General features: G+C 34.8%; 1 protein-coding gene across 1 annotated transcript in view; it reads left to right on the plus strand.

The window, feature by feature from the left end:
* The first annotated feature begins 2,325 nt into the window (after positions 1–2,325).
* The window catches only part of LOC122755171 (V-type proton ATPase subunit C 2-like), a 193,562-nt gene continuing 175,145 nt past the window's right edge, over positions 2,326–20,742 (plus strand). The window contains 1 exon segment of the mRNA XM_044003512.1: positions 2,326–2,527. Within this exon segment, the coding sequence (XP_043859447.1) occupies positions 2,326–2,527 (202 nt within the window).

Here is a 20,742-nt window from a genome sequence, read left to right on the forward strand (position 1 = left end):
TCCTTAAAAATTAGAATTGAGAAAATGAAAGCTAGTGACTTTATGAGAAATCAAGAAACAATAGAATAAAACCAAAAGAATGAAAAAATGGGGCACCTAGGTGGTACAGTGGATAAAGCACTGGCCCTGGACTCAGGAGGACCTGAGTTCAAATCTGTCCTCAGATACTTAACACTTATTAGCTGTGTGACCCTGGATAAGTCACTTAACCCCAATTGCCTCACAAAAAAAAAAAAAGAATGAAAAAAATGGATGGTGATGTGAAATATTTCACTGAAAAAACATGTGACCTGGAAAATAGCTCCAGGAGTGATAAATTTAAAAATTATTGGAATACCTGAGAGTCATGATCCAAAAAAAAAAAAAAATTCCTAGGTATCTTTCAAAAAGTTATTAAGAAAAATGTCCCCAATCATCTAGAAACAGAGGTTAAAATAGAAATTGAAAAAATTGACTGTTCACCTCCTGAAAGAGGGGAAGGGGATAATGGGAGAGGGATGAAAGAAGGGAGAGCAGATTGGGGAAGGGGGAAGTCAGAAGCAAAACACTTTCAAGGAAAGATAGGGTCAAAGAAGATAGAAAATAAATATCTTGGGGATGGAATAGGATAGAGGGAAATACAGTTAGCAATAGTAACTGTGGGGAAAAAAAATTGAACCAAATTTGTCTGATAGGTCTCAATTCTCAAACACATAGAGAACTGAGTCAAATTTGTTAAAATAAGAGCCATTCCCCAATTAATATATGACCAAAAGACATGAAGTTTTCAGATGAAATAATCAAAGCTGTGAACTGATCCAACCATTCTGGAGAAAAATTTGGAACTATGCCCAAAGGGCTATAGTACTGTTCATACCCTTTGACCCAGTGGTACCACTGCTAGTTCTATATCCCAAAGAGATCATAGAGGAGGGAAAAGGACACACATGTACAAAAATATTTATAGTAGCTCTCTTTGTGGTGGCAGAGAATTGGAAATCGATGGAATGCCCTTCATTTGGGAAATGGTTAAACAAGTTTTGGTAAATGAATGTAATGGAATACTATTGTGCTGTAAGAAACAATGAGTAGGAGGAGCGAAGAGAAACCTGGAAAGACTTAAATGAACTGATGCTAAGTGAGAGGAGCAGAAGCAGGAGAACATTTTACACAGTATTAGAAATACTGAGTGATAAACAATGGTGATAGATGTGGCTCTTCTCAGCAGTGCAATGATCCAAAACAATTTCAAAGGACTCCTGATAGAAAATGTTCTTAACATCCAGAAAAAAAGAAGTATGGATTATGAAAGCAGATTGAACCATACTGTTTCTAGTTTTGTTTTTTTTTCCTTCTTTTTTGAAGTTTTTTTTTTCCCTTGTGATCTGATTCTTCTTTCACAATGTGACTACTACAGAAATATGTTTAATGGGATTTTACATATATACACTATATCAGATTGCTTTATGTCTTAGGGAGGAGAGAGGAGAAGGTGGGAGAAAAATTTGGAACTAAAATCCAATGAAAACAAGTATTGAAAATTATGCTTACATGTAACTGGAAAAAAATAAAATATTTTTATTGAAAGAAAAGAAATATTCAAAGCTACCTATAGCCATATGTGGAAAAATGCTCTAACTCACTATGGATTAGAGAGATTAAGGTAAAAAAAATTCTGGGTACTACCTCATACCTACTAGATTGGATAATAGAAAAGCAGAAGGAAATGACAAATTTTGTACAGGATATGGAGAAAATGAGACATTAATACACTCTTGGTAAAGTTGTAAACTGATTTAAATATTCTGTAGAGCAGTTAGGAACTATGGCCAAAGGATTATAACATACACACTCAAGTGGGTATAGTAATATATTGTGCCCTGAGGGAAAATGGGAGGGGAAAGACATGGGAGGGGGAGAGGTGAAGGAAGTGAGGACAGATTGGGGGAGGGGGCGGTAAAAAGCAAAACAGCTCTGAGGAGGGTTAGGGTAAAGGAAGATAGAAAATAGAGTAAATATCAAGGGGAAGGAATAAGATGGAGGATAATCCACTTAGCAATGGTAACTGAAAGAAATGATGAGCAGGATGATCTCAGAAGGATGCATGAAAAATGCAAACTATCAACAGAGGAACAACTGATGGTATCTGAATGGAGATTGAAGTATGATTTTATTTATTAACTCCTCTTTCTAAAGGTATTTTTTCTATTTTCTTTCACAATCTGACTAATGAGAAGATGTTTGGCATAACTCCACATGTATGGCTTATATTGAATTTTTGGATTTCATAGAGAGGGATGTGGTAAAAAACAGAAGTTTTAGCTTAATCATTTGAGAGTTGAGTATATGCTACTGAAGCGGCTTTTGAAGAACCACCCTTTTGGAGAGAAGACGAATGGCCATGTGCCTGCTGCTGCCCAGAGAGCGTGGCCAAGCATGCCGTACTTCTGGGATGCCAATTTAAAAAGGGGAGTAGAATGGAAATTCACTCTCTGCTCTCGGTCTCGCACACTCTGGCTTCTCAGTTTAGTGGTGACGGAGCGTTTTGGTGATTGGCTCTGGTTCTCGGCCTGGCAGGCAGTTTTGGCATTTGGTGAGTTTTATAAAAGAATATAGACTAAGCTTAGATCTAGGATTATTCATTTGTATTTCTACTTTCCTATTTCCCTAATCGGTATCACCTGTTTGTTGTCTAATTAATTTCTAAACAATAAAAGCTAATCCCTCACTGATTAAAGTTCAGAGGCTTCTTTTTCTTAGTGGTCTGGGAGATATATAAGGGAAAAGTTAAAGGGGGAGTTTAATGTTCTTATATCCAATTTTAAATCTCACAGGGATGAGGAGGGAGGGAGGAAGAAAATTTGGAGCACAAAGTTTTAAAAAATCAATGAGAAAAGTAATGATGAGCAGGAGGATTTCAGAGAAACCTGGAAGGACTTACATGAACTGATGCTGACTGAGAGGAGCAGAACCAGGAAAACATTGTACACAGTAACAGCAATATTGTGTGATGAACAATGGTGATAGACTTGGCTCTTTTTAGCAATGCAATTGTCCAAAACAATTTCAAAGAACTAATGATAGAAAATATTCTCAATATCCAGAAAAAAGAACTGTGGATTATGAATGCAGAATGAGCTATGCTGTTTCTACTTTGGGGTTTCTTTTTTTCCTTCTTTTTTGAGGTTTTTCCCTTATGCTCTGACTCTTCTTTCACAATATGACTAATGCAGAGATGTGTTTAATGTTGTCGAAATTTATTTTGATTTGGGGACCCTGCCTTTAGGCTGACATTAAAAAGCCTTAGGCTCTCAGGGGTTTTTTCTGTGTGAGGGGCTGGCTCCACTTCAGCTGAGCCAAAAAAGCACAGTGGGCTTTTCAGGATGCCAGGTCAGATGGCTGGGGGGAAAAAAAAGTCCCGGCTCCCTATGCCCTGAGACAGCTGCCCCAGAGATCCCAGGCTTGTCATCCCAAGTCCTAGCATAGCCTGTGCAGAGGTCCCAGGTGCACAGCAGGGTGCACGACCCCTTGAGCCCTGCTGAGCACAGCCCTAGTTCGGCCAGCAGATTAGCTTGGGGTGGGGGTGGGGGTGCAGAGAGCACAAGGTTTGAGGGGAGAGAAGGATCATATATACAGGGGAGCGAGACAGTGGAGGGTGCAATGCCAGAGGACTAGGAGGATGCAGGGAAGCCAGAAGATTAAGAAGACAGGAAGGGAGGACAGACAAAGCGGGGACTCTGGATCACTAGGAGAACAGAAGGAGAGATCAGTAAGAGAGAAACACAGGGGTTCAGCACAGTAGTACAGAAAGGAAAATTTAGAGGGCTTTTCAGGGGGGTAGACAAAGTGAAAGGGGCTTAGAGTTAGAAGAAAGGAGTGGAGCAGTGAAAGCAGAATTGAAGTGAAGGAGTAAAAGTTGAAGAAAGCTGGAGCATACCCTAAGGCAAGAAGCAGCAATGGCCCTTATTATATTAACAGCAGACAGGTTGTATAATTTGCATTTCTTAACCCTTATCATTTACATTGATTTTTATAAATAAATTCTGCTTTGATTAATTAATTAAGAGGCTTCTTAATCTTTTGCTTATTAATTTAGGAGTGGAGCAGTGTGGAGAAAAATTTCAAATGGCCCATATTAAATTAATAGCAATTAGATAGTCAGCCAGTCTAAACTCCCCAGATTAGTCCTTCAGTTATATTAGGCCTTGCAGTCAGTTTAGTACCCCCAAATTAGGCTAAGCAGTTAAAATATTCTTACATTTGAATGGTGACTCTAGTGGGATTTACAAGCCAATTATAATTTTTCTAAACTTATAATTTTTCATATAGATATAATTTTTCATATAAGTACAGTTATAAATATTTTCAGATTAAGATTAGCTAGTTAATAATTTTTTCTTTACAATGTGATTGCATCATATATAAACTATATTGGATTACTTTCCATTTTTGGAAGGTGGGAGGGAAGAGAGTGTGGGAAAAAATTTGGAACAAGAAATCCTATGAAAACAAATGTCGAAAACTATCCTTATATGTGACTGCAAAATAACAAAATATTGAACTAGAAGGAAGGAAGGAAGGAAGGAAGGAAGGAAGGAAGGAAGGAAGGAAGGAAGGAAGGAAGGAAGGAAGGAAGGAAGGAAGGAAGGAAGGAAGGAAGGGATGCTATCAGAAAAACCTGGAAAGACATACATGACCTGATGTAAAGTGAAATGTTCTCTATATAAAATAACAGCAATAGTGTAAGATGATCTTCTTGGAAAGACTTAGGTATTTTAAGCAATACAATTATTCAAGACAACTCTTAAGGACTTATGAAAAATGAAATCCATCTACAGAGAAAGAAATGATGGTACCTGAATACATATGGAAGTATAATTTTTTTGCTTGTTCCCTTTTCTAAAGATGTTTGCCTGTTTTCTTTCACAGCCTGACTAATGTGGAAGTGTTTTACATGACTACACATGTATAACTTACAAAGAATTGCTTTAGTTCCTAAGGATGCATAGAGAGGGAGGGAGGAAGAGAATTTGGAACTCAACATTTTAAAAATCAATGTTAGGGGCAGCTGGGTGACACAGTGGATAGAACACCAGCCCTGGATTCAGGAGGACCTGAGTTCAAATCTGGCCTCAGACATTTAACACTTACTAGCTGTGTGATGCTGGACAAGTCACTTAACCCCAATTACCTAACCAAAAAAAAATCAGTGTTAAAATTTGTTTTTACATGTAATTTGTGGGGGAAAATAAAATTCTAAATAAAGCTAAAAAAGAAATATTTCATTGGAAGAAAATCTGACTTAGAAAATAGATCCAGGAGAGATGATAAAAAAAATTCTAGACATTATCTTTCAAGAAGTTTTCAAGAAATATTGCCCTGATATTCTAGAACCAAAAGGTAAAATAGAAACTGAAAGAATCCACTGCTAACCTCCTGAAAGAGATCCCAGAATGAAAACTTTCAGGAATATTATCATCAAATTTCAGATCTCCCAGGTCAAGGAGAAAATATTGCAAGCAGCCAGAAAGAAACAATTCAATTATCATGAAGCACACAGTCAGGATCACACAAGATTTAGCAGCTTGGATATTAAAGGACCAGAGGGTTTGGAATATGATATTTCAGAGGACAAAGTATTGGGGATTACAAACAAGAATCACCTACCCAAATCACTTAAGGGGGAAAGGGGTATTCAATGAAAAAGATGACTTTCTGGCATTCTTGTTTTGTTTTATTTTGGTTTTTGGTTTTTGGTTTTTGGTTAGGCAAGCTAGTAAGTGTCAAATGTCTGAGGCAGAATTGGAACTCAGGTCCTCCTGACTCCAGGGCCAGTGCTCTATCCACTGTGCCACCCAGCTGCCCCTCTTTCTGGCATTCTTGATGAAAAGACCAGACCTGAATACAAAATTTGACTTTCAAATACAAGACTCAAAAGAAGCATAAAATGATAAAAATGAAAATAAAATCAGAAGGGATTTTTTAAAGTTTAAATTATTTATGTTCCTACAAGGGATGATGATACTTATAACTCTTAAGAACATTTTATTTATTACAATGGTGACAGGCAGGATCAAAACAAAGTCAGAGGAGGACAACAATGATAAAACTCCTACATATGAAGCCTTAAAGGGGAAGAAGAATTGGTCTTGAGACCAAAAAGCCCTCCTGGAAGAGCTCAAAAAGGATTTTATAAACCAAATAAGAGAAGTAAAAGAAAAATTGGGAAAGTAAATGATAGTTATTCAAGAGAAAGTCAAATAGCTTCAAAAAAGAACATAATATATTAAAAGATCCAAATGGACAAATGGAAAAGGAGGCACAAAAGCTGACTAGGGAAAATCATTACCTAAGAATCAGAATTGACCAGATTGAATGACTCAAGAAGACAACAGGAAGAGGTAAAACAGAATCAAAAGAATATAAAAGTAAAAGACAACATAAAATAACTCTTTATACAAAACAACAGACCTGGAAAATACATCCAAGAGGGACAATATTACAATAATCAGATTACCTGAGGACCATAACCAAAAGAAGAGCCTAGACAGCAAATTTTAGGACATTATTAATAAGAACATTTCCCAATGTCTTACAATGAGAGAAAAACTCAGTCATTGAAAGAATCTACCAATCAACTCCTGAAAAAAAACCCAAAAAGAAAATGCCAAGGAATATTGTGGCTAAATTCCGGAACTATAAAGTATTGGAAAAAATATTGCAAGGACCAGAAAGAAACAGTGTAAATATCAAGAAGGAACAATAAGAATTACACAGGACCTGGCCGCTTCAAAATTAAAGAATAAAAGGGCTTGCAATATTATATTCTGGAAGTCAAAGGGACTGGAATTCCAACCAAGAATGTACTACCCAGCAAAAGTATGCATAATCTTTCAGGGGAAAATATGGGAATTCAATAAAATAGGAGACTTTGAAAATTTCTTAATGAAAATTCCAGAACTGAACAGAAAATTCAATCTACAAATACAACACTCAAGAGACACATGAAAAGGGGAAAAGGGGAAAAAAATGTTGGGAAGAAGATACTTGTAAATCTTGAGAACTGTATCTTTATTAAGGGAGATAGAAGGAAGTACACACTAACAGAAGGTATGGGTATAAGTGGATTCTGATGTGATGATATTAAAAAAAAAAACGTAAAGGGAAACCAAAAAGGATGATATTGGAAAAGAGGAAAGGGAAGGAAGAATGGGGTAAATCACATCACATAAAGAGACACAAAAGACCTATTACAATAGAGGGAAAGAATGGAGGGGTGAGTATTGTTTTGACCTTACTCTCATCTGATTTGGCTCAAAAAGGGAATAACATATGCACTTAAATGAGCATAAAAATTTATCTTACCTTATAGGGAAGTAAAAGGGGAAAGGGAAAAAGGGGTGGGGTGCAGATAGAAGTGGGAGTAAAACTAGGAGGGGAAAGGGGAAAGGACAAAAAAGGAGGTGGGGGTGATAGAAAGGAGGGTAGACTGATGTGGCCAGAAACAAAGCACTAGTGAGAAAGGAAAGAGGAAAAAGAAAGAGAAAATACAAAATAGGGAGAAAATAGGATGCAGGGAAATACACAGTTAGTAATCATAACTGAATGTAAATGAGATAAAGGGATAAACTCACATATAAAATGGAAACAGTAGAGTGGATTAAAAAACAGAATCCTACAATATGTTGTTTACAAGAAACACATTTAAAGCAGAGAGATACACACAGAGTAAAGGTAAAAGGCTGAAGCAGAATATATTATGCTTCAGATGAAGTAAAAAAAAAAAAGCAGGGGTAATAATCCTTATCTCAGAGCAAAAGCAACAATTGACCTAATTAAAAGAGATAAATAAGGAAACTCCATCTTGCTAAAAAGATACCATAGACAATGAAGTAATATCAATACTAAACATGTATGCACCAAGTGGTACAGCATCCAAATTCTTAGAGAAGAAGTTAAGTGAGTTACGAGAAACAGTAAATAGCAGAACTCTAATAGTGGGAGACCTCAGCCTCTGTATCTCAGAACTAAATAAATCTAACCACAAAATTAATAAGTTAGGGAAGTGGGGGTAGCTAGGTGGCACAGTGGATAAAGCACCAGCCCTGGATTCAGGAGGACCTGAGTTCAAATCCAGCCTCAGACACTTGACACTTACTAGTTGTATAACCCTGGGCAAGTCATTAATCCTCATTGCCCTGCAAAAAAAGTTAAAAAAAAAGTTAGGGAAGTGAATAGAATTTTAGAAAATATTATAGACCTCTGGAGAAAACTGAATGGAGATATAAAAGAATTTACCTTTTTCACACTGGTACATGGCACATACACAAAAAAATGACCATGTATTAGGTCATAAAAACCTCATAGTAGGATGCAGAAAGGCATTAATAGTAAGGGCATCCTTTTCAGATCATGATGTAAATAAAATTATGTATAATAAAGGGCCATTGAAAGAGACCAAAAATGAATGGGAAACTATATAATTTCACCCTAATGAATGATTGGCTCAAACAACAAATCATAGAAACAACCAATAACTTCATCCAAGAGAATGACAATAATGAGACAACATACCAAACTCATGGGAGGCAGCTAAAGCAGTTCTTTGGGGAAATTTTTTATCTCTAAATGACTACATGAATAAAATAGAGAAGGAGATCAATGAATTGGGCATGCAACTACAACAGCTAGAAAAAAAAATTAAATACCCAAATAAATATCAAACTGGAAATTCTGAACATTAAAAGAGAGATTAATAAAGTTGAAAGTAAGAAAACTATAGAAATAATTAGTGAAACTTATATGGTTCTATGAAAAATCCAATAAAATAAATAGTCCTTTGGTAAATTTTATTTAAAAAAAGAAGAAAGCCAAATTACCAACATCAAAAATGAAAAGGCTGAACTCACCACCATGAACAAGAAATTAAAGCAATAATTAGGAGCTATTTTGCCCAACTATATGACAATAAATTTGACAATCTAAATGAAATGGATGAATATTTAGAAAAATATAAACTGCCCAGATTAACAAAAGAGGAAATAAAATCCTTAAATAAGCACATTTTAGAAAAATAGATTAACAAGTGTGGTAAAAAAAAAAATATGAAAGTTTTTTAACAGTCGGTTAGGATAACTGAAAGACGCCAGTTTTTCTTAAGGACCACCCTTTTGGGGAGGAGACCAACGGCATGAGCTACGCACTCGACTTCCGGGGTGCGAGCTTAAAAGACAAGGAGAGAACGGACGTGGAGCTTTTTCGTGCTCTGCTGGTCTCCTGACTGCGCTGCACAGATGGTCTCTCACTCTCTCTCCAAAGGTGGCCTTCGGTTTTGGTGAGTTTTTATAAGGAATATAGACTAAGCTTAGACTATTGATGATTTGTATTGTGTTTCTACTTTCCTATCCTTCTAATCAACATCACCTTGTGACTACCATAACAATAAAAGGTCTATCTAGAAAACCAAAAGCTTCTTCCATTTACTAGTCTGGGAGATAAATTAAGGGAAAAGTTAAGTAAGGGAGATTTATGATCTAATATCCAATTTTAAATCTCACACAAGCCATCAATGAACTCCCTAAGAAAATTCTCCAAGACTGGATGGGTTTACAAGTGAATTCTACAGGCATTTAAAGAAAAATTAATTCCACTATATAATATATTGGGGAAATTAGATGAAGAAGGAATCCTACTAAATGCCTTCTATGAAACAAATATGGTGCTGATACCTAATCCAGGAAGAACGAAGAGAGAAAGAAAATTATAGACCAGTCACCCTAATGAATATTGATGCAAAAATTCTAAATAGAATATCAGCAAAGAGATTATAGCAATTCATCAACAGGATAATATACTGTGACCAAATAGGATTTATAACAGGAATATAGGGCTCGTTGAATAGTAGGAAAACTATTAAATTAATTGACCACATTAATAACAAAAATTACCAAAATCATATGATTATCTCAATAGATACAGAGAAAGCTTTTGACAAAATATAGTACCCATTCCTATTTAAACACACACACACACACACACACACACACACACACACGAGATCACAGGAATAAATGGAGCTTTCCTTAAGATGATCTATCTTATCTATCTATCTAGCAGTATCTATCTTAAACCATCAGCAAGCATTATATTCAATGGCAATAAGTTAGAGACATTATCAGTGAGATTGGGGTGAAACAAAGATGTCCATTATTGTTACAATTATTCAATAATATACTAGGATGTTAGCCTTAGCAATAAGAGAAGAAAAAGAAATTGAAGGAATTAGAATAGGCAAGGATGAAACAAAACTATCACTCTTTGCAGACAATATGATGGTATACTTAGAGAACCCTAAAGAATCAACTAAAAAACTACTTGAAACAATTAACTACTTTAGCAAAGTTGCAGGATATAAAATAAACCCACATAAATCATAAGAATTTCTTTATCTGATCAAAAAAGCCCAGCAGCATGAGATAGAAAGATAAATTCTATTTAAAATAACTGTAGACAATGTAAAATACTTGGGAATCTACCTGCCAAGGCAAACCCAGGAACTATATGAACACAATTACAAAACACTTTTCACACAAATAAAATCAGATCTTAACAAATGGAAAAATATAAATTGCTCATTGTTAGGTCATGCTAAGTTAAGAAAAAAGACAATTCTACCCAAATTACTTATTCAGTGCCATACAAATTAAACTACCAAAATAGAATTTCCTAGAGCTAGAAAAAAAAATAACAAAATTCATATGGAAGAATATCAAGGGAATTAACAAAAAATGCAAAGGAAGGTGGTCTAACTGTAATATATCTAAAATTATACTATAAAGCAGTAATCACCAAAACTATTTGGTACTGGCTAAGTAATAGAAAGGAGGATCAGTGGAATAAGTTAGGCATACAAAACATAGCAGCAAATGAATATAGCAATCTCCTGTTTAATAAACCCAAAGACTCTAACTTTCAGCATAAGAACTCACTATTTGACAAAGAATGCTGACAAAAGTGGAAAATAGTATGGCAGAAACTAAGCATAGACCAACATCTTACACTATACATCAAAGTAAAGCCAAAATGGGTACAAGATCTAGATATAAAGGGTGATGCCATAGGTAAATTAGATAAGGAAGGAATAGTTTACTTGTCAGAACTGTGGAAAGGGGAAGAATTTATGACCAAAGAAAAGATAGAGAATATTATGAAATGCAGAGTGGATCATTTTGACTACATTAAATGAAAAAGGTTTTGCAGAAACAAAACCAAGGCAAACAAGATTAGAAGAAAAGAAAAGCTGGGAAACAATTTTTGCAGACAGTGTTTCTGATAAAGGCCTCATATCTAAAATATATGGAGTACTGAATAAAATATATAAGAATTCAAGTCATTCCCCAATTGAGAAATGCTTAAAGGATATGAACATGCAGTTTTTAGATGATGAAAATAAAATTATCTACAGCCATATGAAAAAATGTTCTCAATTAATACTGACTATAGAAATGCAAATTAAAACTACTCTGAGGTACCACCTCACACCTATCCAATTGCCTATTGTGACAAAAAAAGGAAAATGATAAATGTTGGAGAAGATGTGGGAAAATTGGAACACTAATGCACTGTTGTTGGAGCTGTGAACTGCTTCAGCCATTCTGGAGAGCAATTTGGAACCATGCCCAAAAGGCTGTAAAACTGTACATGCCCTTTGGCCCAGCAATACCACTACTAAGACTAAATAAAGGGACCCACATGGACAAAAATATTTATAGGTGTTATTCTTGTGGTAGCAAAGAATTGAAAATTGAGGGTACACCCATCAACTGGGGAATTGCTAAACAAGTTGTGGTCTATGAATGTAATGGAATACTATTTTGCTGTAAGAAATGATTAACTGGGGCAGCTAGGTGACACAGTGGATAAAGCACTGGCCCTGGATTCAGGAGGACCTGAGTTCAAATCCAGCCTCAGACACTTGGCACTTAGCTGTGTGACCCTGGACAAGTCACTTAGCCCTCATTGCCCTTCAAACCAAAACAAAACAAAAGAAAGAAAGGAAGAAAGAAATGATAAGCAGTTAGATTTCAGAAAACCTGGAAAGACTTACATGGATTGATGCTGAATGAAATGAGCAGAACCAAAAGAACATTGTACACAGTATCAAAAATATTTTGTGATGATCAACTGTGATAGACTTAACTCTTCTCAGCAATACAATGATGCAAAACAATGACAAAAGACATAACAGGAAATGCTCTCTACATTCATAAAATGAAATATGAAGTCTGAATGGAGACTGAAGCATACTATTTTCACTTTAATTGTTGCTTTTTTGTTATTGTTCTTGTTTATCCTTTCTTGTGTTTTTTTTCCTTTTGTTCTGATTATGTGGAAATATTTAACATGACAGTAATGTATAATCTATATCAAATGGCTTACTGGTCTCGAGAAGGGTGAGGGAAGGGAGGGAGGGAGAAAAATTCGGAACTCAAAAATATCTTTACATGTAATTTAGAAAAATTAAGAATTAAAAATTAAAAATGGATAGAAAAGCAAAAAAAGAATAAATAATTATATCATCTCTAGATACTATTATAAAGATAAAATAGATTCAGTTGAAACAAGAAAAACAGAAATTTCTCCTTTAAAAAGTATACAAACAGGGCCAGCTAGGTGGCACAGTAGATAGATCACTGGCCCTCTATTCAGGAGGACTGGAGTTCAAATTTGGCTTCGGACACTTAACAATTACTAGTTGTGTGACCCTTGGCAAGTCACTTAACTCCAATTGCCTCACCGAAAAGAAGAAATATTTTTTTTTAAAGTATACAAACAGAAAATGTGTTTTCAATACCCAAACAATACATTTTGTGTGACTAACTTTAGAAATGCAAAGATATATAGAGAAAAGGAAAAAGGGATAAAAGTGGGTATTCTGATGGATCCTTATGAAGACCTTAGGTGAGCAAAATTAAATATAGCTCCTCTCATTTCTCAGTAAGAGGGGTTTAAAAAGAATGTAAAGGGAGTGATTGAAACCAGGGCAAGGATATTAAAAAAAAAAAAATTCTACGTAGGAGGGAATCTCCCCTTAAGCATACTTCCATGTTGGAAGTGAAATAATCTGTTATAGAAGAGTGGGACCTTGAAATGATTCCAATCTGTGGGGAATTGGCATATAAGTAGACCACCTTCCCTGTGATAGTTCTGTACTCAACAGATAACATCTTATTCAGGAGAAAGGAAATCATATACCCCGAAAGAAAGTGCCAATGGGAAAAGTGGAGGAAATTGACCCAGAGAAGAGATCACATAGCAACTGGAAAAAGAAATGATCATGGGGTATTTAAAAGATAGAATTATGTAACAAAAGAAACTGGGAAGCCTATCTGGGCAAAAAAACCCCAATATCTGTTAAGAGGAACAAAGTTGGAGTGTACAATCCATCCAGTATGGTCTGAGACCCTGCTATGTAAAATTCACAGTTATTTATTGTTCTCTTGATTCATGTATGTTGCCACAAAGTCCTCTAGAGTCTGGTTCATGTATGGCACAGAACTACATTTTGTAGGTCTTTATGTTTTAATGTTTTTCTTTCCATGATATCTCAATTAGTATTTTCCAGGGCTTTCTTACTTCAACAATCTGCTTTACATTTTCTTACTTCATCATTTTAATATGAAGATTAATATAAAGGTATGGTTATTATGGTCACATACTTAAAGTTTGTACTTTATAATAATTATAGTCACCCTCCTAAGGTTAGCTAACACAGGTACTACATATATATAAAGCAGGAATAACTGTGTTAGTTAACCCATTAGTGTTCCTCTGGGACTACATCATAGTTTCATTTACATGGATTTTTACCCAAGATTATACTCTTACTCAATCATGCAATTACTTCCCATCTTATTAAAATTATTTTCACTGATGAATGATTAGCAAAGTAAAGCACACAGGGCACTGATTATTGATCTTTCCTGTTACAAATGGAACACATGATTTGAGACAAAGGGAAATCTTTACCATGGGACAATTGTCATAGTGAGGTAGAAGAAGAAAGTGTGGAAAGGGAACATTTACAATGCAAATATAGAAATTAATTAGATAAGGAAAATCAAACTTGATACTTGAGAAGCTTTAATTCATTAAGGAGACAAAAGAAGCTGGAGAATCAATAGGTTTGTAGGCCTTTAGATCATGTATTAAAGAATGAATTCTGGAAGATAGCAAGGGGAAAGAATTAATGGATAGAACAAAGTAAAGAAATCATTCTTAGTAAAAGGCACAGAAAAAGAAGAAAAATTAGCAAACAAAAGCATTTGTTGGGAATAGACTAGATGGGATTTCAAATTAGGTATTTAACTATTTTATGGAAAATACAAGTGGAAAAAGGGATGATTAGATAAATAGGAGGGGAAAAGAAAAAAAAAACACCAATAAGTAAAACTCCAAAACTAGGAATAAGCTTGACAAAAGTCAAAGTGTGGTTAAGGTGAAGGGAAAGAGAGATTGTGGGAAAAGTATTAAGGTATTATAAACAAACTAATTGTAGAGAAAATGTATTAAAGTAAGAAGGGTAACCCCCCAAAAAAAATCTGAGTATAGAAAAGGTATACTAGAGGCACAAATGGAAGAAAATATAAAGGTAATTGAATTTTAAATGTTGATAGATAAGAACACTGAACATTATAATCTATTGCTGATGCTCAAAAAAAAAAGACATAAAATAACATATATCAGGGCATGGAAGTTATTCTTAGACCAACATCTTAAACTATATTCCACAGTAAATTTAAATGAACATGTGACTTGAAAATTAAGTAACTGTGAGATCATGGGTGAGGTATGAAGAAGAATAATGAGGCAAACTGTTTATTACTCACAATCATTTAAGTATGTGGCTCTAAAACCCCAGTTTGATTCTACAAAAGCTAATGCTGTCTTGGTATACAGTATAATGCATGCTCCAAAAAGAGCCCAGTTCTTTGGGTATCTGTTCTTATACCTAATTGTTGCTTCACAGATTCAAAGAAGCTGAGTGTGAGGGAGACTTCTGAGGTTGTCAAGCAGTATGTGGTCTGACTGTACAAGGGTATTGTCATTTAAAAAGTTTTCTAAATTTGCATACATGGATTAGGTGGTTTGCTAAACTGATCATAATCCATTGAATCTTGCATTCATCGCCTAAATGATGTTGACTAAACTAATATTTGATAAATAGGAAATTCTTAGAATATAGGAAGGTCAATCAGTAGTCAAACATAGAGTCATGTATGTAGGCTAATAGGCCAAAACTCACAATAACATAAAAATTCTAAAAAGAAGCAGCTATGTACCTTTCACAGCTACGGCTAAGAGATGAATTCTTAACCATAAAAGGAATGTAAAAAAACACAAAAAATAAAATAGATAATTTTGTATTCACATGAAATTAAAATGGTTGCACACAAAGTTAATTCATCGAGGATAAGAAGTAGAACAGTCAAATTGGGGGAAAAACATTACAAACTTCTCAGATGTGTTTGGAATCCAAGATATATAGACAATTAAGAGAATCATATAAGACCAAAGCATGAATAAACATATCTCAAAAGGAATATTACCAACTATTAACAAAGAATTAAAGAATACTCCAAATCTCTAATAATAAGTGACATGCAAATAACTGGCATTTTCAGTAATGCCTAACAAACTAGTGAAATTTTTTTAAAGAATAGTCAATGTTGGAAAGATGTGTATTTGGTGGAGCTATGAATCAATATAACCATTTTGGAAAGCAATTTTAAATTGTCCTAAATATCATATTTCTCAAGGAAGTCAATTGAAAACAAGAAATACTCCATATACACAAAAATATTTACTACCGACATGTTTTCTGGTAGCAAAGAATTGGAAATAAAGTTAATAAAAGAAATGAATGAATAGATAGATAAACAATCCCATCTACTGAGGAAAGGCTAAACAAACTATGAAATATGAATATAATTGGATATTATATTTCTGTAAGAATAATCATGATGAATACAGAGAAACTTAGAATGACTTCTATTGTAAACTGAAATAAAGACAAAAAAGCAATATTCACAAGGACTACAATAAAGTAAAAGGGGACAAAAACACAACCACAAAGCGATGCAATATAAACCTTGCAAGTTACAAAGAAAAAGCTGGGCTCCAAAGAATACTTTTGAGACATTTCCTCCTATTCCTTTGCACAGTTCGGAGTGGAGGGTCCACTGGTAGCAGAGGTTTCATATAAAGTCAGATCTTTTTTCAAGGTATTATTGATTTTGCTGATTTTTTTTTCTTTTTCCATTGTATTGTTTTATTTGTATTGGGGTTTTTTGCAGGGCAATGAGGGTTAAGTGACTCGCCTAGGGTCACACAGCTAGTAGGTGTCAAGTGTGTGAAGCCAGATTTGAACTCAGGTCCTCCTGAATCCTGGGCCAGTGCTTTATCCACTGTGCCACCTAGCTGCCCCCTCCACTTTATTGTTTTAAAAAATATGTTCTAAGAAATAATTTAGAAAATCTAGGATATATAAAATAAGCAATATCAATACAAATATATTGTTTTATAAAAAGGAAAAAGCTTTGTGCAAAAACCTAGTAGTAAATAAATATTTTAAGGGATCAGAAAAAAATTTTACATCATTTTGTGAATGACATTGAATTTTTCAGCATCTATTATTCAGTTGTTTCACTATTCTGAAGTACTTAAGTTCTACTCCCACATTTTCCTATATAAAACTTATTTTAAAAAATAAAATAAAACTCAATATCCTCTCCAACTACTTAAAAAAAAAACCTGATGTGTTGTGAAATAGGTAATTTTCTCGCAAATCCTAACCTTTTCTTTTCCTTAACAAGATTCACTGTACTATAATACATACCACTAACATTATTTCTGTTCCTTTTCTATTAGGTCAATCAAATGAATGAGGTCAGACAACACTAATGAATACCTGAGACTGCCAGGGCGTGAATGAGACTACCAATGCAGGGTACAAACTATCCAATGGAAGAACAGGAATCATGTACCAGTAGCACTGATGACCATATTGAATCACTAGCATTACAGTAAACAGATCTAACCTCAGCAAGCCTTGGTAACAAAATCATGAGGGGGAGGAAGAGATGTCTGTCCATCCCAACTGGGCCTGTCTGAGGAAAAGCTATGAAACAGAGAAAGTTTGCATTTAGTGCCTGTCACTAGTGTGTCCTATTATCCTTTTCTGTGTGCCTCCTTCACCTCTAACTATTGCTCCTCACTTGGGATCACTCCATTCTCAACATGTTGCATCACTTTCTTCTTATGAAAGTTTATCTGTACTTGAAATTCCTACTAGGTTACAGGAAGTTATCTGGCAAAGTAACTGAAGCAATATGCTCAAATGTTTAATATGACAATTTTCGGTTTTATTTTTCCCTCACAACCAATAGCTTCATTTTAACATATTTCATAATCTTATTTTTTAGGAGGAGATATTCAGGGAGGAATCTGAAACTGTGATTTAATTGGTATAGAGAAATTTTTCCTACTTCATACCCCAGACTCTATTTATTAATGCAAATCAGCAACTATTTAACAATTTATAATATTAGATTAGTCACCAATACACCAAAAAGTTAATTTCTTTGCCCAGGAACACATAACCAGTATTTGTTCAGGAAGGAAACTTGAACACATGTTTTACTGATTCTGGTTTAAATTTCCAGTTCAGCATACCAAATTGCTTATAAACTCCTTAACAGAAAGGGAAAATGGGGGGATTTCAAATGTTACTTTGAAAAGGCTTTTGCAGGAGATAATTTGGAGACAGGTGGAACTTTCAGAATCTTTCAAATTATACATTTCTATGTGACTGCCTATACAGCTCAAACATAAGCCTAGTTTTACATTCTAATTTGCCATAAATTTTACTGCTAATTCTTATGTCACCAAAAAGAGCCTCTGGGAAGAGGAAAGAATGTATATGTATGCATTTGTGTTCTTATTTTTGTTTCAAACATGTAAGATTACTAATGGTGGATCACAGAACTTCAGGGAGGTTGGTCATGTGTTGTTAAAGATGCAAATATGGGAAAGGCATACATTCAACTGGCAAGTCAAAACAGAAAGTGTCCATGGTGCTAAGTGCCAGGGATACAAAGAAAGACAAAAAACAAAAATTCAAGGAGCTCACAGTCTGTCGTGGAAGATAGCATGCAAACAACTATGTACAAAAAAGATGATAGATAGATAGACAGAGCAATTGATAGATGGATGGATGGATGAATAGATAGATATCCAATATATAACACATTTATCACTTATATATATGTATATATCATATCAAACATAGTTTATATATTTATCCTATAAGAATGTTGCATATTGTTAATCATATTATATCATAAATATACGTATGTATATAATTTATCTTACTTATAGGATAAAATATAGTCATAGAAGGAATGCACTAAAATTAAGGAGGACTAGAAAAGACTTCTGGAAGAAGGTGAGATTTTACATGAGACTAGAAGGAATCTAGAAAGCCGTGAAGCAGAGGGGAAGAAAAGAATTACAGGTATGTGGGCAGGACAGCCAGAGAAAATAGAACAGAGTCAGGAGATGGATTGTCTTGTGCAAGGAACATGAAGGAGGCCAGTGCCACTGGATCATGGAGTATGTACTAGACAGTCTCAAAAAAGTTCGTGTGGATGGATTCACAAACAATCCAGAAATTAACATTTTCCCAGAGGGATAGCCTACCATAATATCTGGTGGGTAAAGGGATTACAGTTATTCCCCAATTGGTGCTTATATAATTTAACAAATAAATATTTTTTTTACAAAATTATCCCAGGTTATCATGTAGTACTGTCTTATTGTTTCCAAAGGTCTTTTCTAAATTCAAATATGATAAAGAAAAGGGAAAGAAAACTAAGCTTCTTTTCTCAGAGGTAAAGTCTAGTTACTCCATCCTCCCAGGATATATAGAGCTCCTTCTACAGGGATTAGGGAGCTGGGATTGGCTGGAAGTCATGCTTTAACCTTGAGGTAAGAAAACAAACAACATTTTCTTGGTACCTACATAACGAAATAGACCCACTGGGCATGGTGAGGCATTGGGGGGAACATTTCTTTTTCCTTCTCCCTCTAAGGGAACCCTCCCAGAGGGTGTCTTGGAAACTCATTATCTGTCCTACTAAGGCACTCCTCTGTTCTGAACCCATAGCCATACATCAGGTTCATTCCTGGAAGCAGAGTGAAAATTCTTGGGTTACTGAAACATATAGCAAAGATAACTAGATGTACAAATTTACTTTTCAATGGGACTCTTAGGCTAACTTCAAATGGAAAACAAACTCAAAAAAGTCCTTAGGGGGTATGAGGCTCCCCAAAATGCTTTAATCATTTGGAGTTGAATAAGGTTTTCATAATCATCAGACAAGCATTTTCTTATAAATGTGCATTACGTAAGTATCTTGGAAAGTGTTATGGACTTGTGTCATGGTAAGACAAATAGTGTAGGTCTTAAAATTTTAAATGAACTTGAACGAACTCCTTTAGTGTGTGATAGAAAAATTGCTAGATACCAGTATTCTAGAGCTACAATATCCATCCTGCTTACATTAGTTGTAGTACTCATGATGGACACAGTAATATAACAGTTAACAATAAATTAACATTCAACCATGCAGAAATTATCTCAAAGAAACTGGTCTGACCTATAAAGAAAACACACCAGGAAACTAATTACAATCTAAAATAAAAGAGAAAATTTGCAAATTTTTTTCTACTTTATGCCTACAAAACTAGGGCACCCAAAAAAAGAAGATCCCAGATGGAGAATCTCTCTAGTGCATTCCTGCAAATGCATAGGCCACCCAAATATGACCTGTATAAATATTCATAGTATAATATTAAGGTACTGGCTATTCCCTCCCAATTTGAACTAACACTTGTGCTCTACATCCCTAGAGAATGGCTGCTATCTTTTTTATGGGAAAACTCTGTATGGCTATTGCTAATGTAACTTAATTAGCTCTTAGCAAAAGTATTTACTCATAGGAATGGTTGCTACAAAATATCCTTTCTCTCATAAACTCTCCAACAAAAAGAATGGGCCCAAGCTTGGAGTATTAGTGAGGCTCATATTTAAGATACTTGTCCAACAAAAAGTAATCCACAAATCCTGTTATTTTCTGGTCCACCAGTCTTTCAAACAATCAGATCTCAAAGCCATATGTTGTCCTGAATCACTACTGATTTTCTAGGGCCTGCTGCTCTCCATAGCTATCTGTTGCCTTTCAGGGTTCCTATTCCTAAATTCTTGAAATTGCTTCTTCCCTTAATTGACTGACTCTCCATATCTGTGTCTAGCTGAAGTGCATTTTTTTCTATTGCCTTACTGTGCCTCAAAGTTTCTTTTACTAAGGAACTCAAACTTCTGAGTAGCTCCTTATATTCCCTAATCATCTGAGGTAATTTATTCCCTTTAATTAAGTCAGAGAAAGGTGGTCACATGTCTCAATGGGATCAGAGTACAAATTTTTACAGTTTAATATCTAGTAATTAGTTCCATTTTATGCCATATAGTCTGTAGTCCATTGCCCTAGAATGTCCTCCACTCTAATATATACACATATAGACACAGATACAGATATACACACATACACATACACACATATCCATCTCTTCTTAAAAGAATTTAGAGAAGCCCAATGACAAGAATTACAACAGAAGAGTGGGTATAGATAGATTAATATTGTC

The sequence above is a fragment of the Dromiciops gliroides genome, chromosome 4, assembly GCF_019393635.1.
Source record: "Dromiciops gliroides isolate mDroGli1 chromosome 4, mDroGli1.pri, whole genome shotgun sequence".
In the NCBI taxonomy this organism is placed as follows: domain Eukaryota; kingdom Metazoa; phylum Chordata; class Mammalia; order Microbiotheria; family Microbiotheriidae; genus Dromiciops; species Dromiciops gliroides.